Here is a 27,941-nt window from a genome sequence, read left to right on the forward strand (position 1 = left end):
GATGAAACAAACCCCTATGACACAAGTATACCTATGTAACAAACCTGCACTTATACCCCTGAACTTAAAATAAAAGTCTAAAAGAATGGAAGATAAAGATAACAGTCCTTCCCCCAAATTCAACTACCTTTCTAAAGCAAATGAGAGACCACCAGCTTAGGAGGATAGAGGGGCCTGAATTCTGCTAAGGTGTAGACATAAGCAATTGCCAGCCATTATTCTGGAGGTCCCAGGCTATGCAACTTCCCCTATTACTCCTGCAGATAACATCACTATTGTAGAAGCTAAGCTTGGCCCTTTAAGATATCTTTTCAGGTTTTTTCCATGTCTGACGACCATTGGCTCCACCTGGGCCCACTAACCACTCCTGTGGCTCCACCAGAAATCACTGAGTGTGCAGGAGGACAATTTTCTACAACTTTATGACTGTACCCCCAGCCAATCAGCTGCAAGCACCCCTAGGGTGCAAGCCTAACCACCCCTACCGCTCACCCAAACTATCTTTGAAAAACCCTAGCCCCTAAAGTCTCAGAGAGATCGTTTGAGTAATAACTCTGTCTCACTGTGGTATGGCCAGCTTCGTGTCTATTAAACTCTTTGTTTATTGCCAAACAAAAAAACAAAGGAAAATAAGGTACAAAGGAGTAGCATTTTCAAATAATTCAAGGAAAGATGGTACCAATGAAAAATTCTATAGCCAGTTAAGTGGTCAATCAAGGATCAATGCTATGGAAAAGCCGTTTTAAGTGCCACAGAATCCAACAAAGAAATGAATTGGGAAATGTCAGCAGTATTACAGATGGTAAGCTTTTAGTATATTTAATTGTAAATCTAAGACTAAAACAAAGATAAAGTTGAGGGTGGAGTAATAATATTTTATGTTATATGCTACATAGTGTGTGTTATATGTTCTGACAAAGTAGAAATAACAGAACTGAAATTGACAGAAGGAGAAAATAGGGAAGTTGCTGTGTAGGTAATAGTTTGGAGTTAAAATATGTCATTCAAAATGCAAACAACACAGAAACATGTTAAAACAAAAGCAAAGGAATAAGAAAATGTAAAAAGAATTAAAAATTGACTGCTAGAACAAAAGTACATTCTTTCCTAAACACCAAAAGAAATTACAAAATAGAATAAAAGAGGTCAATACCCCACTTTGTATAGGGAAACACAGCAAATACAACACAGTATACATAATAATTATTACATAAAATGACAGAGCTGCCATTAAACATTTAGCATGTCAATTAATGTGAATGGATAAGATTAACACAACCATTAGATGGAAATTATTTTCAATTTGACTCACAAAGCAAAACCCAGTACATTCTGCATCCAAAACATACACAAAATAATTCAGAAAGGCTAAATGGAAAGACATGGATACACACACACACACACACACACACACACACACACATACACACACATATAGCAGGCTTCTGGGAATAATAACAGAGCAAAGGCAATATTGGTATCAAACAAAGTTAATTTTAAACTTTGCTAAGAAGCTTATATGTGGGAAAAAATTATTCTTTTCAATGTTAAAAGCCTGAATTCACAAAATAGGTATGACAACTATCAATATCTATGCACCAGAATAACATAGTAGACACTCTTATAAAGCAAAAAATTAAGGAGATTCAAAAAGACACAGATAGAAACATACAAGCCTAGGAGATGTTAATATATCAGAATTGATATAAAATCAGTCAAGTGCACACAGAACACAGGATGTGTTCAAGTGTACACAGGATGTACAAGTCCTACAAAACCTAATCAGTAAGGTAGATATTATGAACACATACAGAACTTTACACTCAAGTAATAGTGAATACATCTTCTTCTCAAACATTCATTGGGCATTCTTAAAATGTAATCATACACTAAGTTATATAAGTACACTTCATAACTATAAACATTACAATTAAATGTGTAATAATAAAAAACAGATTATTTTAAAATAAAAAAGGTAAAAGTTCATATGATTGGAATAAAAAATCAAAAATAACTTTTATTAAACAAGTTGGGTGAATGTGAAAATACAAAAAAAATTTAAAGAATTTCTAAACAAGGAATAATAAAAATATCACGTGTGTGTATTAAAGTATACGTACTATCTATTTATCTCTATATGAGAATCTGTGGCATATAAAATAGTGACAAAAGGAAACTATATAACCTCAAACATTTCATCAATAAAAATGAATATGCCTAAATGAATTAAATTATCTGCTTAAAAATACATGAATATATAAAGAAATCAAACTAAATGATAACACAAGAAAGGAAATAATTTAGTTGAAACTAAAATTTAATATAGGTCTCACTTTTAGAATATTAATATTTCACAGACACAAAAAAGAAAATAATAAAAAGGAAGGCGAAAAATTCTAAAATTGAACATAAACAGAAACAAATGATCCAGTATATTTTAAATAAATAATATTTTGAATAAATAACACTAAGAAGTAATGGGAGAAGATCTAACCATAGTGGGACTATATGTTTTCCAGCTAAAGACAAAAAGAACCCTAAATAAATACTGAATGCTACTGAGTAGGCCTCCTTTCTTAGATGCCTCGGTTAGTAACACTGACCCTACTTTCTGTACACTATAAGATTAAACATGTAAGTGAATATATTATAAATAATGGGAGCTGTTTGTCACTAGTAGAGAGGACAGTTATAAGTATAAAAAGGGAGAAAATAGAATTATCCTGCTATGTTGGAATGGAATCAGAGAAACCAGTGTGTATCAACTGTTTTTAATATAGCTAGTTAGCTAAATAAATACAGACAGGTGAGTGAATGTAATACACAGTTATCTTTCTATTTCTGGCTTTATTAATATTAACAATGCCTAGAAGCAATGACTCCCCTGTGGTGATGGTTACAGATAGAACCCTAATCTTGATCTCTAATACCATTCTGTACTGAAAAGAACCAGAGTTTCTTGAAGAAATGGCTGATTCCAGTGCTAAGGCAAGGAAAGTACAAGAGGACCCTGCAACATTCTGTGCTAAAAGTTCGGAGAGTGCTCAAAGAATTATGGCTCATGTCAAAAGGGCAACTGTGGCCTACTTGAAAAAATTTCCATTGGCCAAGAATGTGATGATTTGAACATTCAAATAAATAATGACAATAAGAATAACCTATTGTACAAAATAGAAATACATTAATCCACTGATGAAAATTAGGATGAAGGAAAAGCTATTCCTTCTGATAGAAAATAAATTAATAAAAATAAATGATGGAATTTAAAAAATTATCATAACAACCATCTTGGTAATAATCAGTGAAAGTGAGAATCATCAATGGCTGTTAAAACTAGTAATGGCAGTGGTGGTTAATCTACAGTGGCCACTGCATGACACCAGCTGCAGTGGGGAAGGCATGCCAAGGCTGTGCACTCCATGGAGCTGGCAGGACCTGGGAACAGGCAGAAGTGCCATCCCCTTCTGAGTTGACAGGGCAGGAATTTCATGCTCCCTGGGCACAGCCGTGACCATCCAGCCATGGCTGTGGATGCGGGCTTCCTTGTGCTTTTGGAGGCTGGAAGCAGGCAAGAGCACAGTTACAGCCACCCAAGCCATGGCTGCAGACCTGGCAGCTCTGCACTCTTGGGGGCACAGGAAGGACCCCTGCCCCCATGGGCTCAGAAGTGTCTGCTCCCACTGTCTGCCCTCTCCCTGCTCCTGGCACCCACTCCAATCTTGGAGCAAGGTTGGGGCTGAGCCTGGGCACTGTTTCAGGTTGCCAGGGTGTGCACACTCTCAAGGCAGCACTGACACACCAGTCCCATGCTGCCTCAGCCCCCTCTGGACTTTGGGCACCAACAAGCATGTGAGGGAGGTTGAGGGGCTGCTGAGGGCAGCTTGGCATTGGCCTACAGGTTTCCCTTGGCACAAATGGCCTGGGCGCCATGAATGGCAGCAGGAAGCAGACAGGCTCCTGGGCATAAGGGGCAGGTCCCAGGTGAAGCCCCACCTTTGAGCTGGGGAGGGCCTGAAGCCTGGGGGCCGGGCTGCTGGTCCCATGGACGAGAGTGGGAACTTGTGGTGCTTTATTCAGGCTGCTCATAGATTAATCAGTGTGCACTTCCTCCCCTCTGAGGCCCATAAAAGCCCCAGACTCAGCCAGACTTGAGGAGATGATAAGACCAGCGGCAGCAAGGAGCTATCCACCCCATGGTCTCCTCTCTGCAGATAGCTGAATACTTGTTGAGACACCCTAGCTGTGGAGAGTAGCTATCCACTGCAAGTCTGCTCTGAGCTGTTATATCACACAATAAAGCTCCTTTTCACCTTGCTCACCCACCACTTGACAAACAGAATTATTCAGCTCCACTTGTCCACACACCTCATTCTTCCTGGGCACCGGTTCAAGAACTCAGGACCTGCCAAATGGCAGGGATGAAAGAGCTGTAACACAAGCAAGGCTAAAACATGCCCCTTGCTTGCCATGGTGCATGCAAAAAGAAGGAGAGAAGATCTGCAGCCCTTAGGGGAGCCCAGACCTAGGAGCTCCTTAAGCCAGGGCTGTGACACCCTCTATGGGGCTTTGCAGTTCCTGGCATTTTAAAACTTCCAGGTGCCACAGCATTCCCTGGTGCCAGCTGTGGAAGCTGCTTTCGGGATGTCTGGTCTGGCTGCAGCCTCACAGGGAGCCAGCACCTGTGTCAGTGCCTGGAGCTGCCCACCCCGCTGCAGGCCAGTGTGCCTGGCTGTGCATAGTGGCTAGACCCCATACTGTCTCTCTCACACACCACTTGCTGCTCCACTTGCCCTAGGCAGGCATGGGATCCAGGCCAGAGGTGTGAGCTAACAGCAGCCTGCCAGGCTGAGTTGGTCCAGCAGGCCCAAGCAAAACTCAAGCAAAGACACCACTGGCCATGGAGGTTTCCAGCTGGCAAAGCAATGCCCCAAAGATCCTGTAACACTAATAGGTGAAATCTGCAGAACACATGGGATATTTAACATAGTGTGAAAATAATAAGATATTTTTTAATTACAAAGTTAAATATTCTGCTTTACAGTAGAGAGACATCAGAGTCTACCATAACCAAGTGATCAAAGTTAACATCACCATTAATGACACTGATCAACAGTATGTGCCTCCTGATATAAAATTCTGTGAAAAGAGCATCACTTCTGAGGTATTTCTATTAAATCTGCATAAGGTGAATGTAAACAAGAAGAAATATTAGACAAACACAAATTGGGAGACATTCTATAAATCGCTGGCCTGTACTTTTTCAAAATGTCAATATCATGAAACACAATGAAAGAGAAATGAACTATTTCAGATTAAAGGGAACTAAAGAGACAAGACAACTAACTGAATGAAATACATGATTATGGATTTTCTTTTGTTAGGCACTATTGGGGCGGGTTAACAAATTTGAAAAAGGTCTGTAGATTAGATAGCTATCAGTGTTAAAACTGAATTGGATAATTTTCCTATGATTGTTTCAGAGAATGTTGTTGTTTTTAGATATTATACCCTGATCTATTTGGAGGTGTATTTAGATGTGAGGGGGTATCATGCCTACAATTTAGTCAATATTTTGGAGAAATATAAGTCTACTTCTCTCTCTCAGAAAAAGAGAGAAAAAGATTAAAAAAAAAAAGATATAGTAAAATGTTAACACGGGAAATCTGGGTGAAGTGCCTGTTGTGTTATTCTTATAACTTTTTGGTAAGACTGGACCTATGTCTAAATGAATGAATGAATGGATGCATGAAGACATGAATAAATGGTTGAATATAATCTTTTTGTGTCATGTTCTCATCAGCTCACTGCTACCACCTTGTCCCTAGTCCACCAAACTCTTCTGCCTGGATTATTGTCTTCCAGCCCCCTCTCAGTCTCTTCTCAGCAAGAAAGCCACAGTAATTATTTGAAAATATAATCAGATCATGCCATTTCTCTCCATCTAACTCTGTCAAAATCCCAGTGCCCTTTTCACACTGTACTGAAATAACATGTTTATGTATGTTTTTCAACCACAAAACTATAAATTTCTCAAGCAAAGAATTACCTTTTATTTACATGGGCCTTATTTCCCCTTGCCCACACCCACATATCCATAAGAATAATGACAGTAATCTTGGGGAAAAATAAGTGATCATGCATTTGCTGCAGTTGTCACCTACTTTATGAGTTTATTAGTTATTACACATTATTACCTTAATTTGGTTCCCTCTGCTTTGACCAAAAACATTTCATGTTTCCAGTAATTGCAGGAAAATGATAAACGTTTCCTGACTTTGTCTTTCTCTGCTGCTTGATTTATCTGAAAATTTTCATGTCAGAGGAGATGTGTGTGTTCTCTGTTAACAGTCTTTTGAGTTTCTAAACAAGTCGTGTCTTTCTGATTCTTTGTATAACATGAAAAAAGCATTGTATGGATTATGGATATTTCTGTTCCTGAGGCTTAGATTATGCCAGAAGAGGGAAAGAAAAGGACCACTGAACATTTGCTCATCCATAGTCTTTGCACCTAAACTTTTCCAAGCCAGAAACACTTGGTATGCCTCCAAAGTAAATCTACGTCAAAAATTAGTATAGAATTTGGGGTTTTACTTTATCTTTTCCAAATTCTTTTTAAAAATAATTTCTGAATCTGATCTTTACGAAGGCCTTACAACATGTGATTTCCCTAGAATTCAGCCAAACTGTAAATCCAGTGGCATCTTTTAAGTTATTGTAGCACTGTAAGTTCTTCCTAACTTTATTCTAGATGTCAGAAACTCAGATCCTAGCCTCCGAGAAGCTGTATTCCTGCTCCTTTGTTATTCATACAGGCAATCATTACATCTCTTCAATATGCCCATAAATTTTCAGCTTCCTATTATACATTCTGCATTTCATGGCTGTGTTCACTTGTAAGTATTGACAAAAATGATTAATTATGGAAACAGCACCAGATTCACCATTTTGAGCTGTACCAGCTCAAGACCCTTTGTTTCTTTTATGCTGGTCACAGTGAGACCAATAAGGTCAAAGAGGGGGTAAAACAAAGCAGATGGAGCTACCAATCACCTTTGCTTAATTCCTGAGGAACATTCCTGAACCTTTTGTTTTGTCAACCAGACATGAGCAACTTCATTAAAGTGTCTCTGCCTGGCTTGATGTGGGACCCCCAAGTGTACCCTAAGACAAATACTTCGAAGTTCATTTATTTGGGAGGTGAACCAGAAAGTGCATGCAAGGGAGGGGAAAAGGGAAATAAAGAAGGGCAAAAGCCAGTAAAGGGTATGCTATGGGAACACTGTGAGCAACTGGGACTTGGACTTATTGAAGACTGACATGGTTTGTCTCTGTGTCCTCACCCAGATCTCATGTTGAATTGTAATTCTCAGTGTTGGAGGAGGTGCCTGGTGGGAGGTGACTGGATCATGGGGGCAGATTTCCCCCTTGGTTCTAGTGATAGTGAATGAGTTCTCATGAGATCTGGTTGTTTAAAAGTGTGTAGCACTTCCCACCTTGGTTCTCTCTGTCTCCTGCTGCACCATTGTGAAGATATGCCTGCTTCCTCTTTGCCTTCTGTCATGATTGTTAGTTTCTTGAGAGCTCCCCAGCTGTGCTTCCTATAGAGCCTGCAAAACTGTGAGTCAATTAAACCTGTTTTCTTCATAAAGGTCTTCCAGTCTCAGGTAGTTCTTTATAGCAAAGTGGGAACAAACTAATACAAAGACTCCCTGAAGAATCATATAAAACATGCTTCACAACTGTCCTACTGAGGGACGTCAATGCTGAGCTATTTATCCAGTGACTTCTACCTGTCCCCAGGGAAATTAACTTCCTCAAACTTGAGCCTAGTAAGCTGTGGCATTGCCTCAGGCAGGAAACAGAGAGATGCAGATGAAAACCCTTGAGGTGGGAAGTAGATAAGGGACCCAGGAATTGCAGTACAGCTGTGGATAAATGTGAGGTTAGGGGGAGAGGTATCAGCGGCATCTGTTAGTCTCCTAGGTTTATTTTGGAATCAAATCTGCTGTAAGTTCATCATCTCTGAACACAGAGCCATTTAGTAAAGACTCATAGACTCAAATTAACTTGAAAGACATGTTATTAACAGAAATCTTTGCATTTTTAGTTGATTTCAGATGGACCTCAAATTTCTAACTATGGCACTAAAAACCCAGTACCTCTTTATACCATATACAAAAAATATTAATTGACAAGATCTATTTACAATGTCAATATACAATGCCAAAGTAAGAAAAGTGTGTTTATCCATTTATCTGCTGATGGGTATTTGAGTTGTTTCTACATCTTAGCTGTAATGAATAATGCTGTAATGAACATGGGAGTGCTGGATCATATGGTATATACATACAATGCAATAGTGTGTAGCCATAAAAAGAAGGAAATCCTATTTGGGACAACATGGGTGAACCTGGAAGACATTGTGCTAAGTGAAATAATCCAACCTCAGAAAGGCAAATACTGTGTGATTCCACTTAGATGAGGTATCTAAAATAGTCAAAGTCACAGAAGAACAAAACAAAATAGTGGTTGCTAGGACCTGTGGAAGGGGGAAATAGAGAGTTAGTCAATGAATATAAAGTTTCCATTATGTAAGATGAATAAGTTCTAGAGCTCTGCTCCACAAGAGTGCCTAAGTTAACAACATAGGATTGTGCACTTAAAATTAGGTTAAGAGACTAGATCTCATGTTGATTGTTCTTACCACTAAAATACACATGGAAACTTTTGGAGGTGGTTAATATATTTATTACCTTGAATGTGGTGATATTATGCATAGGTTTATGCATGTGTCCCGATTCATCAAATTGTATACATTAAACAAGTGCAATTCAAAAAATAAACCAAATCAATTATACCTCCATACAGCTGTTAAGAGCAAAATGTATTAAATTTCATATGTTTTATTTATTTTTGTTTTGTGAGTGACTGAGTAATTTGTTTCCTCTTTGAAGGCTGGATTAGTAGGGAAAGGCATAGAGTTAAGTTTGAGTAAGGTTTGTTTGTGGGGCAATTCCACATTTTCCAAGTCCCTGTTCATCTTCTCTTCTCCACATTCTTTTTTTGTGTGTGTTTAATTTTCTCTAACCACATCTTCCTCTTTGCTATTATTCTGGTCCAATCCATTGTCATCTTTTGCATAGATGGATCACAATAGCCACAATGGATTTTTCTGCTTCCACCATTGCCTTCCCCTCTTCCTGCCCACTAGTGTGATAAAAGGTAATGCAGATAATGTACTTCTTTGCTCAAAATAGCCTACAAGACTACAGAATTTGTCCCACTCTTCCTACCCACCAACACTCCCTGGCCTCATTTTATATTTTCTAATCCCTCTTTCCTCACTCATCCACTCCTGCTGCTCCTTGCTTGATCCTCAAACACATACCAGGCACATTACTACTCCTGGGTTTTTGTACTTGCAGTTTTCTCTCTCTGGAACACTCTTCCCCCAGATATTGGTAAGGCTCCCCACCAAACCTTCTTTAGACCTTTGCTCTAACTGTATCTTAATTAGAATCACAACATCATTTTTCCCCACCAGCAAAAGATTTCTTACATTATTTCCCTGATTCCTGATTTCTTCTCCACAACATGTGTCATCTAACATACTCATTATTTTTCTTATTTTATCTTTCTCCTTCTACTAAAAGTCTCCCCAAAGGCAGAGACTTTTATCTTCAAAAAAATTGTATCCATAGAATAGTCCCTGCTACATGTTAGGCATTCAGTACTTATGTGTTGAATGATTGATTGTATTAGATTCAATAGTAAAGATTTGGGCCAAATACAGTATCGAATGCAATAAAATCATTCAACACATACACATGCGTGCACACACACACAAATATATACACACATACATACATTTTTCACAACAATGATTTTTTCACAGATACTATAGTAAATAGTAAAATTATTCAGGATTTCACATCAAGTGATTTCAATGTTAATATATCAGAAATATAGAAGATTCTTATTTAATAATACTCTTAAATATCCTTTAAAATTTTACCAAATGCATGTAAAATTAAAATCTTGGGTTGAGGCATTTGTTATGAAATTATAACTAAGTATTAGGATATATGTATCATCCACAAAGATACAACCAGAGACTAAAGCATGCAAACACATTAAAAAATACCAACAGACAACCTAATTCCCAATTTGGCTGAGTCGAGAATTCTATTCAGGCTTTAGTATGTCAAGCCATAGCTTTGCTTCATGAAGTAGTAACAAATTGTGAAAAGGCTCCATCATCTATCTGCCAAGTGATACTGAGTTCTGTGGCTTTTAGGAACTAAGACATTGACAGCAGTGTGATTCAAACTCCATGAGCCTATCTAAGAAGTACAATAGACTAGTTCTGCTCCTTGTTATTCTATGTAATTTCATCACAAACTCACCACCATTTTCCTATAATCCGATACACAAATTCCAGGGAATACAGAAAATATGGAAAAGGCATGGCTAGTTCAGTGTAATTGGGGACCCAAGTAAAGTAATTTAGGCACAGTAGTATGCTAGCTCCCCACAATCTCACACATCATAAAAATGTGTGTTGCAAATCCTAGATGCCAAAAGTTCCAGAAAACAGTTAAGAAGATGGTAGGGAAAATAAAGGGTCATTTTACAAATATATATTTTAATTAGTTAGCTAAAATAACACATTTAGTCATATATTATACCTTTAAGACAATCACGGTACATTCCAAGAAGAACTCAATTTTCCAAGACAGCCAGAAAAAATTAAATAATTAAAATTTAGCCAAAAAATTCAACTATCTTGAATTTCAAAACAAATAAACCAGATACCCATACTAATCTGAAAAAGACTGTCCAAAATCCTGTGTCAAATGATGTAAATGTGAATTACAGATATAGAAATTAATGTCAATGGTAGCCTTATGCTTAATGATAATATAAAACATTTTAACAGTTCTAAAACTTACATACTAAAACATTGACAAGATAATTTTATCTTCTCTAACTTCTAAAACTTAAGTGGTAAGAATGGGGGAAAGTGGACACAGATAGATTGCTGGAAAGAGTATATAGCTAGGAATTGTCAACATCTTATAGATCCTTTATCAATATGATTTAAATGCTTCTTAAAAATGCAAATTATACCACCTATAAATGTATCTCAATGAAAAGCATTGAGAAACGTGAAAAAATAAACCTGCAAGGATGTTTCTGCATTCTTGTTTAGAAGATCAATTACTTAGAAACCATCCAAATATTCATAGGAAGAGACTCTCCAAGCAAACAGTGATACACCTATATAATTAACTGTAATATATGTATAATACATTGATAATAAGAATGAGAATGCTTATACAATAATATTTAAAATAATTTTCAAGTTATGTTATTCGGTAAAGAAGAATGAACTTGTATAAAATTTATAGCATGCTATTATTATGAATAGAAGGGTTTGAATGTAAATCTTATCTATAGCATACAAAAATTGGAAAGGTTATCATATTAATATTTTATCATTATTTATTTTTAGGGTGTGCTTTTAAGTAGTTTTAAAGTCTACTCTTTTCTACATTGAATAGTGTTTTACTTGTGTAATAATGAAAAAAATCTAAAAATAAAAACTCATCCAACAGTGGAATAAAGTTTCTTTGAAACAGATGAAACTTTAACTAGATATACAAATCAAAAGATATACAAGATTTAGATAGAAAGGGATTTGAGAATCAGCAACAAGTCAAAATGGGGAAAGGCTGAAGGGAAAAAAATGATGACTTTGATTTACTGAAGAAGTCTCAAGAAGACTTCTCTTTTTAAATAAAGGATTTTATATGGTACAGTACATAATTAAGAGTCTGTTTAAGGGCTCTGAGTTCTATTTCATTGATTGAGTTATCAATCTTCAGTTCTACAATATTTACTGTATGGTAACTTTATAGATTAATAACTGGTAGGCTAGTCTTTCTCATGAATCTTTTCCCTCCAGCTTTATTTATCAATTGCTATTATCTAAGGAGATATCAAGGTTAGAATAACTTTGTTTACCAAATACACCCAAAGCAGGAACATTATTAGGATCTCCTTGGAATTTCATTAAACCTATATATTAGTTTATAAAGAAATGTGTCTCAGTGAAAGAACCTGGCATATCCTTACACATGTGTCAATATTTATTTATACATTTCATTGTTATTATGCAGATTTATTCTTTCACATTACACAAACATTTTTGTGTGTATAATATATTTTTGTTGATATTGTTAATTTGCACTTTTAACTTTTGTTTTTGTTTTGTCAGCAAAGAAGAAGCTATTAATTTTTCCATTGAATTTTCCTAGGCTAACTTTATGACATTTTTATTAGTTCTAAACGAATAAAAAATATACATATGGTTCCTGTGTGTGTGTCTATATATAATATAATATGTGTATGTACCTATATGCATGTATGTATATATGTTATTATAAAAGTAGAAATTATAAGAAGATGCTGACAGTAAGGCAAAGTAATGCTAAGTATGGTTTGTTGTTAGCTTTTCTAAAGAAACTGTTTTTGGACAAACAAATTCTACTTTTTTTCCCCTGTTAAATTATGCTTTAATCTTTATTATTTTCTATTTGCTGATATTTCTTCAGCCCTGCCTCTTACCACATTTCTTACATTGTGAATTTCCCTTCAAAAGAATATTTATTGGATGCTGGGTAGTCAAATAAACAACAAATGACCATCTTAGGAAATCTTTTACAGAAGTTTATAGTTTAATTTTGTTATATCATTAAATTTAAGGTTTTTGTCTTTATATATAGAATGCACAAGTGTCATAACAGTAGGGTATGCAAGGCAGCTTGTCTTCTTTTACAGTATTTTCTTTATTGAATGAAATGCCTGAGTATACTAAGTGGTTGAAAAAAAGCCACCATGATTATATGGTGCATCAATGGCTATCCATTATAAATGTAATTTAATGAGTTGCTAATAATTTTCTGGTGCTATAAATCTATATAATAAGAGGTGTTGTTTTACCTTACACGGACCGCAATAACAACCACAGCAGAATGCCGGAAACACTTGCCACAAATGTTGCATTTAATTTCTAGTTTCATCAACTGTATCTAAAATTTATAATTAACATGTGGTACTACAGTGAATTTGAAGTTAAGACTATCTTGAAGTACAGCCAAGCCATCACTATTGAAGTTTTAATGGGTTGAATGTATAAAAGAATAAATAACAGTGACAAGCTTATTCCTAGTAATTTCTATATGTCGAAGTAAAATTAAGAGGCTACAAGTAAGATAGGTCAAATAAACACTATACATACTGTGGAATTACAAATTGATGCAGTGAATTGTAGTCACTTAGTTCTTGAAAGTGACAGCAACACAAAAAACACTGGGTAAAGCAATTTGCAGTGGAACTATTCAATCTCATTAAGCATCATTTAACCCATCAGCCAGAGAGACAGAACTACAAATCACGAGAAGACTTGTCTCTGGCATTCTCAGCTACCAAAAATAGAAAAAAAAAATTGCCCCTTTTTGATTTCCAAATAAATACTCCCAGTGCTAATACTGTGATTTAATTATTATTATTCCCATTTTAAAAGAGAATGCTGAATTTTACAGGTGTTAAATATTATACCTCCAAATTCACAACCAGGAGGTAAAAGAACTTTAAAAAAACTTGGATTCAAGACTCTAATCTATCTGACTTCAGAATCTGTAATTTTTCTACATTATTATGCTGAAGGCAGAAAAGACCGGAGGCAATCCACTGGGGTTTCCTGTTGGTCAAATATATTCTATGATTAAGTTACCTTCAATATTTATATGTGACAATCCTATTCCTTATTTAATTCAAATAAGTCAAAAAACAGTTTTTCTAAGAGATCTAGATTCTACCACACCTAAAAAGGTAGATGCATGCTTTTCCTTTGGTTTCAACTTTCCATCAATCTTTGGTTTTAGCTCTCTATCAACCTTCTATTCATATAATTTCACTTCAATCTGAATAAAAGGAAGAAATACTCATTGATATTATTCAAAAGAAGGAATAAACAAATATCTTTAACTTTAGAATGTATTATATAACTTTTACAAAAATATTGAATTAAGTAATTATGTTTTACAATTCACTTATCTTATTCTTCCCTAAGAAAATAATTGATCTCAATATTCATTATAGATATCATTTAAGCTATTTTATGTTCATTACAGATATTATTAAGGAATACAAAAGGAATTAAATCATCTATATTTACTATATCTAAATTTCATACCCTTCTAGATCATAATTTCTGTTCTAATAAAATACTCTAAAATTGTTACAAAGAAGCCATTTCATTAATGAATACAAATCAGTTGGGTAAGCATATGGAGAAAAGTTTTTGAGATGATTTAGCCCATATTACTTTTATTCAAAAGATGAATTTTTGTATCTAGTATTTTCTTTTGGCTTGTTCCTTCCAATCCTAGAATTCATTCCAAATCAGAAAGTTCAGCATAAGAAAACAGTACAACATGGTGTCTCAACTATGACAGGAGTATTAAGAATATTTTATTCTAAATAATTGGTTGAGAATTTTACTTATTTTTATCTCATCCAACACCATATCTCTACCTTACATCTTTATTGAATGAAATCTAAATAAACTGCATGAAGTATAAAGAAATTATTTTTACCTCTTACAGAATTAAAATAATCTCATAAAGCTAATCTATATTTATTTTTCAATGGACATAGTCGTTATAATTAATTGAATTAATTAAATTAATTAATGCCATTATTGAATATGATATTTTTTCAAAGGCTGATACCCACATACAAAAATCTAGTCTTCCCGCTGCTGGCCAGTGTAATACCATTTATAGAAACTGCAAGGAAAAGAAGAAAGGAATGATGATATTTGTGATGTGTACGCAAAGGTTTTATGTGGAAAGTATGAGAAACACAATAGTTTTAGCAAAGTTAAATAACAATCTTTGAAAGCCTTATAGCATATTAAATTTATCTATTATTTAAGATACAATGGTTTTTACTGTGTATTAAAAATACTTATTTTTAATTTTCAAACAATTGGATTATTTGGGTAAAATGGTTTTCTACCTAAAAAGCAAAACATCTGATTTATAGTCTATAATAACGTAAAACCTATGTACTTATACCTTAACATAATGACAAATGTAAATGATATGACTGTAAGTTCTGAAAATCTTATGCATTTCAGAAAACACATATAAGTTATTTTTTTTTTAATGAATGCCTGAAGAAGCAATTGATAGCCACTCAAATGCTACTCCTCTAGGGAAAGATGTGAAAGCCAAACCAGTCAGTCATGTTGGTGGAAAATCAGTATTTTTTACTTTCGTTATTAATACTACTCTGAAAAAACCATAATATCCATCTTAATCAGTGTAACTTTTCTTAGAACACAGCTTCTACTACATTTTTAATGAAGTGAGAGAAGTTACTTGGAAAACAAAGGGCTGTTGAACATAAGTGATTACATACTGGAAGCTACACAGATACCCAGAGAAAACATGAGGGGAAAAGAGAAGGTTTCTCTGAAATAAAAGGCATAATAAAATGGGATAATTGAGAACGGGGAATATTAAATTATGTCAGACTCACTGTTAGGGACTGATTGAAAGATAACTTGAAATGTCTGAGAGGTTCATGTCATCAAATTATAGTAGCAGAGAAGGAAGGCTATGTCATTATCGGGAAAGAAGGAGGAGGATAGAATTTGGTGACAACTTGGAGAAACGAAATTGCATAATTTATGTATTTCTTAAATATTTAGCAACAATTCTGTGCTATGCCTTGGCGTTAATATAAATGGAAAGAAAGGAAAATAAATAAAAGTGAAATAGGGTATATCTGAAGAACATGACACAAGGTCTTGAGTTAGAAGAAACACCATGGTAAGACAGATTCTTCTTTTCCTCCCTTCCCTCCTTCACTTCTTTTTCACCCTCCATTGTTCCCTCACTTCCTTTAACATCTGTTGAGCACCTGTTATCCAATCATTGTGAAAGTAGAGAAGAAAGCTCCGAATTTCATGAGAGCAAACTATAACTAAGCAATTATATAGCATGACAACTGCTATAAGAATATCTAAAAGATACTGAGTTCTCACCTGTCACTTTTCTGGGCACATCATATGATCATTTAATGCCCATTTTATCCTTATGTGATAAGTAGTACTACTATGCACATTTTACAAATGAGGAAATTGTGGCAAAAATATTTTATACAATATGCCCAAGGACACACTGTAAATAAGCAGCAAATTTTGGGTTTGAATCCAGGCAGAACGGCTGCATGATCCTATTGTGCTATATGGTCTAATGTAAATACAAGATAATATAGGATATAAGTCCAGAGTTCTATAAAAATGCAATTACGTACATTTTTTTTTCAAGCATATCTTCTTGTAGCCCATTCCTGAAGCCATTAGTAATTACACAAAATGTTAGCTAATTGGTAAGGTTTGTATTTTTTTTTTTTTTTTTTTTTTTTGAGGCAGAGTCTCACTCTGTTGCCTAGGCTGGAGTGCAGTGGCAGGCTTGTCTTTTCATGGAGAAAAAAATGTCTCATTTGCCAAGTTCAACATTTTAAAATACTTCACAAAGAAATAATTAGCAAAATTCTATGGGGTACAAAGTTTTCCTGGTTGCCTCTTGGGATGCCTAATCCAGAGGAACAAGCACGGGGAGCTTTAAAGGGAAGGTGAAGTGAACATTTAAGGATGGATGCAAATTCTTTAGGTGATGAGGGGAAAAGGTGTGTCAGGCAGATGAAATAGTAAAGGGAAAGATTTTTCAGAGGAAAGATCATTTCATATGTTTGTTAACTTCACATGGTTAGGACATCGTGTATTTAATAACTGATGGTAGTAGACATTTATTTAGTGAGAAAGCAGTAAGCCTCTACACAGGATTTGTGCAACATCAAGATCTTTGAATCAATGTGTTCAAAGCAAGGTGTAACACAGTATATAAAATCAATGCAGTGAAGCTTATTTTAAATTTTGTATTGTGTTATTGCACTTTCAAGGACTTTGGATATTTATAAGTTGGTTAATTTTACGTTAACTAGTTGATAAGGTTTGGCTCTGTGTCCCCACCCAAATCTCATCTTGTAGCTCCCATAATTCCCAGGTGTTGTTGGAGGGACCCAGTGGGAGGTGATTGAATTATGGGGGCAGGTCTTTTCTGTGCTGCTCTCATGACAGTGAATGGGTCTCATGAGATCTGATGGTTTTAAAAAGGGGAGTTTCCCTGCACAAGCTTCTCTTTCTTGCCACCACTGTGTAAGAAGTACCTTTTGCCTTCTGCCGTGATTGTGAGGCCTCCTCAGCCACCTGAAACTGTGAGTCCAATAAGCTTCTTTCTTTTGTACATTGCCCAGTCTTGGGTAAGTATCAGCAGCATGAAAACAGATTAATACACTAGTCCTTTGGTGATTAGAATCTTTATAATATTTTGTAAAAAGTCAGAGAGTGACCAAAAAAAGTTTTCTACTCCCACAAAATTTAAATTTCACAATTTTTTAGCAAAACATTTAAAAGAAAAGTTGACCTTGAATACGAGTTATGCTTTTTCTCCCCAAAACACAAATATTCCTAATTTGTTGACCTTTTTTTGTGATAATAGGCATTTGCCAACAGTGAACCGTAAGCAGATAATTTTGAAAATAATATGATTAATCATCCTATCAAAATAAAGGTGACATTTTAACAATAAACAAAAAATGCACCATTTTCAAAAGAAACTTATGATATAGAACATTTGATAACAGATATTTTTAGTGTTTCCTCTACCAAATCTACATAAGAGCAGTAACCTTTAAAAGTCCTTGTATCTGAACCTTTAAGAAATGTAGAAAAAGAATTTTCCACATAGTATTAAAATGTTTGAAAACTTCTGATTAGTTTGCAAACCCAAATGATTGACCTCAGAACAAGACGAAATCCTAACAAAATTTTAACAAAAATTCCTTTGCATAATTAGTAGATGAATTTGAAAGTTCAGCCTGCACATTGGTAAGTACAGACCATCATACATTTTTTCCTTTAAGAATTTTGTATTTTTTGTCAAGGGATCGTTTGCAGTTCTGATAGCTGCTAAATCTAATCATAGATCATACTTGTGAATCATTGAATTACAGTCATTAATTAAAATTATTAAATCAGAATTCCTTGAAAATATAAGCATATTGAGTCATCTTTTCTCACTGAACCATCATTTTTGTGCCATTGTAATTTTTTGGTCAGAAACAAACAAAATTATAGGCTATAAAAGAAACATATGGAATTTTAAATATTGCTAATTGTATCTTTCTGTCATTATTTTTATTTCAGGTGTATATATAAATTATTACATACATAACATACCAGCACAGTAGTAATTGCTTAAAACATTTTTATAAAAAGTAGTTTGGAGACTACTGTGGTAGAAACTCGAAGGGACTAAGTGGATTAATAGAGGCATGGAAATGGCCAAGGGCATGAAGAAGGAAGACTGAGGTTGGAGAGGCAGCCTGCGTTCTCACTCTGTCACTGACCACTGGGCTGTTCTTCGGCAACTTACTTCCTCAGGCTCCACTTTCTCAGTTGTGAAATAAAGATGATAATGGTACCCACCCAATCATATTCCAGTAAGCTATGTAGATTTTATAGGTAAAACGATGGCACAAATTACATATTCAACAAGTGTTAACCATCAATCAGCTCTTGAGACAGTGAGCTTTGGCACAGAAAAACCAGAGCTATAGTTATATAGAATATATAGCAATTACTACATTATTTTAAGATAATTTATCTTTAGACATTGTCCCTGAGAGTCTATGTGTTCATTAAGAGCAGGGATTCTGTCACAGTCACCTCTCTAGAACCTAGGATGTTGCCTAGCACATAGATCTCCAGTAAATATTACTGAATCAAATATGGCTGAGGAATAAAAGAGAGGGGTACAAGCTTCCCTTTGTTTCCACATTCTGGATTCTGAATATCAGGCTCCTCTTAGAGTTCACCAGATCATATCTGTGAAAACCAATAGGCCTATGCAGGGTTCAGGATGAACTGTAGAGCAGACACGGGTCTGGCACCAAACAGGAGCCAACAGGTTAACTCCTTTTGTGAGTTCCTAGTTTATCCACTTTATAGAAACTCGCAGTGTCAAGTTACTGGATCTTTTGGCCAAAGCTAAGTCAGGAGAATGCTGTAAGCTGGACAAGTGCCCGCAGTTAGTCTATGGAGCAAGGAATGGCCACTAAAGGCAGTCCAGGTCATGAACCCTCTGTGTCTGACTCATGGCAAGAGACAAAATGTCAGCAACTCTGACTGTTGCCAGCCCAGCTCTGACACAACTCATAGATGTATTGCTCATCTCATTCTCATTCTGTGTTTTACTGTATATTGAAAACATTCTTTTCTTAAAAAAAAAAAAAAAAAAAACCTTAATATTTTCACTGGGCTTGTGGATGACTAACAATCTCATTGCATTTATTTTAAACAGGCTTCCAAATCACTGTATGTACATTGAGACTTTTCTTACTGCCTTTAGGTAGGCCTTATAATTTCTCATTCAGTTTTCTATGTGATATATCACTTTCTGACAATAAAGCAATCTTATTTTTCAATTTTAATAAAATAGTTTTATGGTTTTATAACTTTGAAGAAAAATACATGCAAACCTGTAAAACTGAGCAATTTCATGAGTTTCCAAACTGCTAGTTATTTTGTAGCCTCCATTTGGTAATTATAGAGATTTATATCCCCTTTTTCATCCTCTACAAAATTCAGAGCTGATATGTCCAGTTGACTTGGAAACTGACTTAGGCCTCCACATTAATTATCTTTGATAATAAAGGTGTTAGATCAGATTAATGATTTAAAACTAGTATATGTTTGAAAGTGGGAGAAGGAGGTTTAAAACTAATTTATAGGAATATAATCCACTGGTCATTTTCACATTTCATCAAAAAATATTTCAGAGGGTGTCTCAATAGTAATTGATCACATTGAGGTGACAAAATGTACCATTACTGCTTCACTAATAGAAGAAAGTCATTAATCTCCTTTTAGGTCCAAACCTTCAGTATAACCTGAAAATTTATCATGTATCAAGGAATTAACATATTTTAAAAATCATAAAGAAGAAGCATGACAGTATACCATGGATTCAAATCAAATAATGTCATCCATATCAATATGTTATACAGTTCTTATCATTACAACATAGAAAAAAACTTTAGCTAATCTGGTTACCCTTTTCAAGATCTCTTACTATTTAACTAAAAATGTAAATTTATTTTAACTTGTTTATGAACCATTGGGATAAAAAACAACTAATAATTCCATATTATATAGACAACATATAACACGTGTCTTTGTCTTTTAAAAACAATGTATATAACAGTACAAATTTTTTAAGATCTGGGTGATTTAAAGTTTTTTTGTTTTGCTTTGTTTTTTAATAAATTAGATATATCTAAAATGAAGTTGCCACAGCTGCCTAATGCAATGTTAGTGGAGTGATTCTGTTTAATTCTTAGATTATCGTATTTCACTTGTAGAATTTTATATCAATATTTTCGTTAACAATTTATATTATCTAGTAATTGATAAGTTGAATGAGTTTCCTTTGCATTATATGCTAGTTTTCTACAGTACATAGCTATCAATTTAAATTTTTTTCTACTTGGTTTGAAAATGTTTTTAGAAAATAAACTCATTAAATGAACTTTATTTCTAATTAATGATGCATTCATCATATATTTAGGAATAATATTTCATTTAAAACAAAATATTTTAGAGCCCTTTTTCTAGTATTAATTAATATAAAGCTAGTATGCATAATAGTAACAAAATTGCAATAATAATTCTAGTGATATAAATTTTAATTTGCCATTAAGTCAACTTAAAAATATTTATGTTGATTAAAGTCATACAAATGGGACTTGCAAACCCTTCTATGCTTTTGCATTCAATGCATATGCAGTTGCACTATGCTGAAGGTACGGTGCTGTGCTGAATCCCTCTTTTTCTCCTGATACTGCAGGGAATAAGGATAGCATGGAAAGAGCTCAGAACCTCAGGGAGGAAGGTCACCATCAATAAACAGCTGTATGCATTCAAGGCAGATATATATGAGGGGCGATTTTTTAAAATTAGAGCAGTTTTACTTCTAAGCATTAGTGCTTCTGTTTTTCACATAAGAGAAAGTAAATAAGAAATAGACTTTCCTAGAACACTCAGTTATAGCACTTGAGAGAGAGAGAAAAAACCTTGAAGTCAATAGAATTTAGGTCACTGCTAAATTAATATTTTCTCTATGGATATTCCTCTACCAATCACTTTTATACACACTTCACATCTAAGTTTTTAGTTCAAAATATATTGAAAATCTTGCTTTTCCATTGATGCTCCATTAGCAGGAGCAAACTCCACTGCATCAATGTCTAAGAAGCTATTTTAAAGCAAGGAGGAGATTGTAGGACCTTTGTACCCAACAACAAATCATCCTGATTTTATTTTTAAGTCATGCCTGATGCACTCTTTGCACAATGCCCCTTTGACTTCTGCTTCCTCAGAAGTTTAAATCTCTGCAACATGTGAAGTTGGTGACCAAGACACGGGTAGCTCTACCTTAGTTTTTTCTATAATGTGTGGTGCTGAGCATATTTTGTTCTTCATATATCCTAAATAAATTGGCCTCAGAGGTCTAAACAGGGCTTCACATACTGAACTTGCATCCCTCCTAACACCATCTGCATGTCCATTACCATATTCCTTTATTTATATCAATCATGTTTTGTATATGGGAAATAAAATGGGAGAAATTACATTTCTCTTTCTTATTGACCCAGGAACCGGAAATTATGAATATTTATTCTTTTCTTATAGAGTCAACTGTAGTCATTGTTTTTATTGTAATCTTTATAAAATATTGCTAAGAAGAATATGGAGGCCTTGTTTTACACATATTGGCATTCTTCAAGTTATGAAAATCTGTGCTCAATAAACTCTGTGTTATCTCTTCTCTTTCCTACATTTTCAGTTCATCTCCCCTGATCTTACCCGTAAGCAAATAAACATGCTGTCTCCTATCTGAACAAAGGAGGATCCTTTATTTGATCTTAGAGCTACAATCTTTTCTCCTATTTATCTTCACAGCCAAACTGTTTGAAAGTGTAGTCCCTACATTTTGTTTACTTTGTGATATGGCTTGGCATTGTGTTCCCCACCCAAATCTCACCCTGAATTGTAATAATCCCCACATGTCATAGGAGGGACCCGGTGGGAGGTAACTGAATCAGGGGTGAGTTTTTCCCATGCTGTTATCGTGATAGTGAATAAGTCTCACGAGCTCTGATGGTTTTATAAAGGTGAGTTCCCCTGCACATGCTCTCTTGCCCGCTGCCATGTAAGACGTGACTTTGCTCCTCATTCACTTTTCACCATGCTGTGAGGCCTCCACAGGTATAAGGAACTGTGTGTTCATTAAACCTCTTCCTTTACAAATTACCCAGCCTTGGGTATGTCTTTGTCAGCAGAGTGAGAACAGACTAATATACTTTTCTTAAAATCAAATTCACTCTTGAACCTACCAGTAATCCAGGTCTGTCCAATTTTAGCTCTGAAAATCTCATGACTCAGGAAAACCCTCATTCCTAGACAAATTGGAAAAGTTGCTTACCCTAAACTCCTCCTCCTCCCCACATAATCTTCACCTCCAGTCACTCTCCAAATTTGGATAAACTTCCTATGTTTAATGCATTCTCTCCTTTTCATCTACACTGTTTCCTAGCTCAAATTCTCATCCACTCATAGCCTGCTGTATTAGATTCCTCACAAGACTGACTCTCTTACTTCCTTATCAAAATCATCTTCTAAAAAGGGGAGAAATAAAAGTAAAATTCTAAGGCCCTCCCTCAGCCAACTGAATGGAGCATCTCTTAGCCAACAGGACCCCAGAGTAACCTTGAAAACTGAGCTCTCAGCCAGGACAGGATGGTGTTCAGACCAGCCTCCTCATACTCCCTCCCTCCATAACGATCATTAGCCTTGCTTCCCTAAGGGCTAAACAGAAACCAGCCCTTTCTTTCTTTGATTTTTTTTTTTTTTTTTTTTCTGAGATGGAGTTTTGCCCTTGTTGCCCAGGCTAGAGCGCAACGGCATGATTTAGGCTCACTGCAACCTCCGCCTCCTGGATATAAGCGATTCTCCTGCCTCAGCCTCCCAGGTAGCTGGGATTACAGGCATGCACGACCACACCCGGTCAATTTTGTATTTTTAGTAGAGATGGGGTTTCACCATATTGGTCAGGCTGGTCTGGAACTCCTGACCTCAAGTGATCCACCTGCCTCGGCCTCCCAAAGTTGTGGGATTACAGGGATGAGCCACTGCACCCAGCCGAAACCAGCCCTTTCAAAAGACCTCAATGCTGATATCAACCAGCCACCTGATACTGCCCTTCCTCTTTTAGCCTGATAAGAGACCACTGATCATGAAGTGGTTCTGGCAACTTCATGGAACACATGCAGTAAGGGTTTTCATGGCCTCCACTTCACCTTCTGATGTCAGGCGGCTGAAAACTCCAGCCTTGGATCATGCTAAAACTGCCATTTTTGGTTCATGGGACCCATGAAGGGGCATGAATGTATACTGTGCATGTGCATGATTCATCTTTCATAAATAATCATGACTCCTCCTCAGGCTTATGAAATATTCACATACCCAACTCAGCATAAATTCCTGTTCCCTTTGCTCCTCTCTTGAAGTATCTGTTTCTGGCTTCTGGCTGGAGGCTATGCTTTCCAGCTTGTCCGAATGGCCACCCTGCAGACTGTAACCCCTAATGAGGAATTTATTTTCCAAATTTATGAACCTTGTCATTCTTCAGTTGACAAGGTAAATCTGATTATGTCACCCTGTTTGCTTAATGCTCTTTAATTCTCTCCAGAAATAGTTTAAGACTTTAATCAAATATGTCATGATCTTGTTTTGTCTCTGTACATTCTTGCCTATCATGCCTCTTTTTCCTTAAGCTCTATCCATTTATATCATTACTGTCAGAACATGCCATTGCAGTCTCACATCTCTATGGCTTTGAGCATGTATTACCCTCTCCTAGAATCTACCCCTCTCCAGATGACCTATACATCCTACTTACCCTCCAGATCTTAGCTCAAGCCTGAGCTCCTTTGAAAGCCATCCACACTCTTCCAGCAGATATGAATTCTCCTGCTCGCTTTCCCCCTGTACTTAGATAGTCTTCCATTTTATTAACGCATGTCTCATTTCATCAAAATAATCTCTCGTTTCTCTTCCTTTACCTAGCTAAAAGATCCTTAAGGAGGGGCACAGTGTATATTTCCCTTTTGTATCCCGCGAACCAGCAGAGCTTCTATCTCAATAAAGAATTATTGAAATAATATTTAATGAGATAATCATATTATTTTTACCTGATCACATTTGGGAGGCAGAATGGATACAAGTGCATAGAAAGGATCTTGTAATTATGAACTTTTTACTGTTCTTTTGCCCCGAATGCCCTTGCACAATCACTTTTTAAGTCGTATTCCATACCCAAAGAATGACCGAGAGTAATCAGACTTATCAAAAGCTGGGAAAAAAAGTGGATGATTTGCTTACTGTTCTTGCATCCCATATAGACAGGGTCTTGTCTGCAGAACTTGTGAGAAGAATATTGGAGAAAGGAAAAAACTCAATGCTGTTCACAGAATCTGTATGTCCATACAAAGTACATCTGCATCTTTCACTATAAAGAGAGAAATTAAGAATTTTAGGAGTTAGTATCTATGCTGTCTATACAATGCTAATAAAATAATTTAAGGAACTGAGACATGAAATAATTTTATTAATGGCAAAAATTTTACAATAACATTTTAAAAGTAAAATTCTATAGCTACCTTATATTCTCAGCCCTTTATAGGATTAGTAGCATAAAACTACACTTAAATTACCTTCAATTTATGGAATCACTTTGTAAAGTCATCTTTATACTATCTCATTTATTCTTTACCATGAAATAACAGTATAAAAATTATCCCCAAATAGAGGAATATGTTAAAAAAATATTGCACTAATTCATAAAACAAAATAAACTTTTTCAGTCATTACTTTTCTTAATTGCTTCTCGGAATTGGTTATATATTGGAATCACCTGAGGCACTTCAGTGGCTACCAGAGACCGGGGGAGGGTAAAGGGAGGGGAGAATAGGGAAAGATTGGTCAGTGGGTATAAAGTTACAATTAGATAGGAGGAATAAATTTTGGTTCCTGTTGCACAGTAGGATTACTATGGTTAACATTAAAATATTGTATATTACAAAACAGCTAGAAGAAAGGCTTTTGAAAGTTCTCGCCACAAAGAAATGGTAAATGCATGAAGCGATGGATACAGTCACAACCCTGATTGGATCTCTCTATACCACAGATATGTATTGAAACATCAAATTGTACACCATATGTACAATTATTAATGCACCGATTACTTAAACCAAAAAAAAAGACAAAATACTCATACCCAGTCTCAAGCCCCAGACATTCTATGCCAATTGATGATGGAGGCTGGGAATTAATTAGTGGATTAATACCTCCCCTGGTAATTATAATATGTCTTTAGCGCTGAGAATTTAAACCAGTGGTTTTTAAAGTTTTTACCCAGACTAGCAGTATCACTGTCACTTGGAAACGTGTCTGAAATGCAAATTCTCAGGCCTCATCCCAAACCTATTGAATCAGAAACTCTGGAGGAGGCCCCAACAATCTGTGTTTTAGCAAGCTCTTCAAGTGATTCTGATACATGTTAAAGTTTGAGAACCACTGATCTAAACTATTAGAAATGACCCAGAAGAAAGGGACAATTGCAGCTGTGTTTTGTTTTGTTTTGTTTTGTTTTTTTGCCATTTTACGAAAAGGCTGTTTCTCAATGAAACGGAGTATACATAGAGCAATATCACTCCTTATGTGTAATGACTGATTGCTCTTAAATAACTTTATTTATAAACCTATTTTTAAAACAGAGAACAAATAGAGTCAGGATAACTAATAAGTACTCAGAACAGAGGAGTCAATATAAATCATTCCTAATATAATAATCAGTCAGTTGGCCTGGGTGTTGTGGCTCAAGTCAGTAATCCAACCACTTTGGGAGGCCGAGGCAGGAGATCACCTGAAATCAGGTGTTCGAGACGAGCCTGGCCAACATGGTGAAACCACATCTCTACTAAAAATACAAAAATTAGCCTGACATGGTGGCAATCCCAACTACTGGTAATCCCAGCTACTCGGGAGGCTGAGGCAGGAGAATTGCTTGAATCTGGGAGGCAGAGGTTGCAGTGAGCAGAGATCGCACCACTGCACTCCAGCCTGGGTGACAGAGCGAGATGCCCTCTCAAAAAAACAAACAAAAAAACAAACCATATATATATACACACATATATATGTGTATATATAGATATATATATGTATAAATGTATATATAAGTATATATATAAGTATAAATATATAAGTATATATAAGTATAAATATATATAAGTATATATATGTATGTATAAATCAGATAGTAAATCTTTGATTAGTTCCTCTGTGGCTTGAACCAAGCCATGTACAATAATATAGTGTAGTGGGCAAAACTCTGCAATGGGAGCCAGGAGACTGAATTCCAGTCCTGACTTTGGCAAGAACTAGCATGGTAACCGTAGAGAAACTGTTTAATTTTAGTGGCCGTAAATTTTCTTCTTGTGTGAATGAAATTATTTACTTGATGCACTCGGTGATCCTGTTCCAGCTCCTACATTCTGTGATCAAAGTTAGAAATGTAAAATGGGAAGGAAGAAGTCAGCTTGAGTACAGCGCATATGAACTGTAAGAAGCAAAATATGCCCTTCCTTTCTTAAATGTCAGCATTTTTGAGACATCAAAAGATATTAAAATTTGCATGTATATGAATATGTATGTAAATTATTTAGCAACACTTCCCCTTTATCATCAAAGCTAAGTATTACAGTAATAAGTATTTGGAGCAAGAACATAAAATCAATACAACAGGAATATTTTGTATTAGTTTCCTTACCTCAATATTTCACAGATAGGCTGATAATATTTTAATCACTAAAGTTGATGATGGGTATACCAGGGGTCAACAAACCACGACCCTGAACTGACTGCTTATTTTTATAAATAAAGTTTTATTGGAATATGCCAATCTGTTTACATATTGTCTATTGCTGCTTTCCCACTACAGTAACAGAGTTGCATAGCCACAACAGAGATAATATGGTCCACAAATCAAAAATATTTAATTCATAGCCCTCTGAAAAAAAGTTTGCTGACCCAAGAAGTATATCAATATATTAGAATATTTACAAGTATACTTGGGTTTTACTTATGACATTTAATCTTTTTTGAGGGCAGTGCCAAAACTTACAGAATAAGTTACTTTCTTTTAAAAAATTACTGTTTTATGTACAAATTTTATCTGCTATTTTTAATGAATCTAAAAATGTAAGTATGAACATTTTTTAAGTTTCTATTCCAAAGCCCACTATCTTGAAATAATCATCTTTAAATATTAGTATAATTACTGTAGTTATAGCTCTATGGAGAGACAGAGAGGTGAGGTGGGAGAGAAAAAGAGAGAGATAAAAATTAAGAATTTTATTCCTATTATATTAAAATGGTAAATTATTAAATTAAATTATATGAAATGTAACAATAAAATAAGTATAACTAAAGGCATTGTTGAAAGTCAAGTAGATGCTTTCTTACTCCAAGATCTATCACTATCTAAAAGATAACATTAAGAAAAATATTAAAGTATATTATTTTAATAACATTTCATTTATAAAAAGTATTGTGAAAAAGGAAAATAACTTATTTATGTTCCTCCTACTTTCTTTTTTTTTTTTTTTTTTTTGAGACGGAG

The 27,941-nt window shown here is 35.2% G+C and overlaps 1 protein-coding gene across 6 annotated transcripts in view; it reads right to left on the reverse strand.

Moving 5' to 3' along the window:
* SPAG16 (sperm associated antigen 16) overlaps nt 1-27,941 on the reverse strand; it is a 1,164,736-nt gene that overhangs the window by 376,054 nt on the left and 760,741 nt on the right. For all 6 annotated transcript variants that reach the window (XM_032754635.2, XM_058438740.1, XM_058438747.1 and 3 more), the window contains one exon: nt 24,644-24,770. In XM_032754635.2, coding sequence (XP_032610526.1) covers nt 24,644-24,770 — 127 coding nt within the window. The remainder of the gene's footprint in view (nt 1-24,643; nt 24,771-27,941) is intronic.

Source organism: Hylobates moloch, unplaced genomic scaffold, assembly GCF_009828535.3.
Source record: "Hylobates moloch isolate HMO894 unplaced genomic scaffold, HMol_V3 SCAFFOLD_1, whole genome shotgun sequence".
NCBI classification, from domain to species: Eukaryota; Metazoa; Chordata; class Mammalia; order Primates; family Hylobatidae; genus Hylobates; species Hylobates moloch.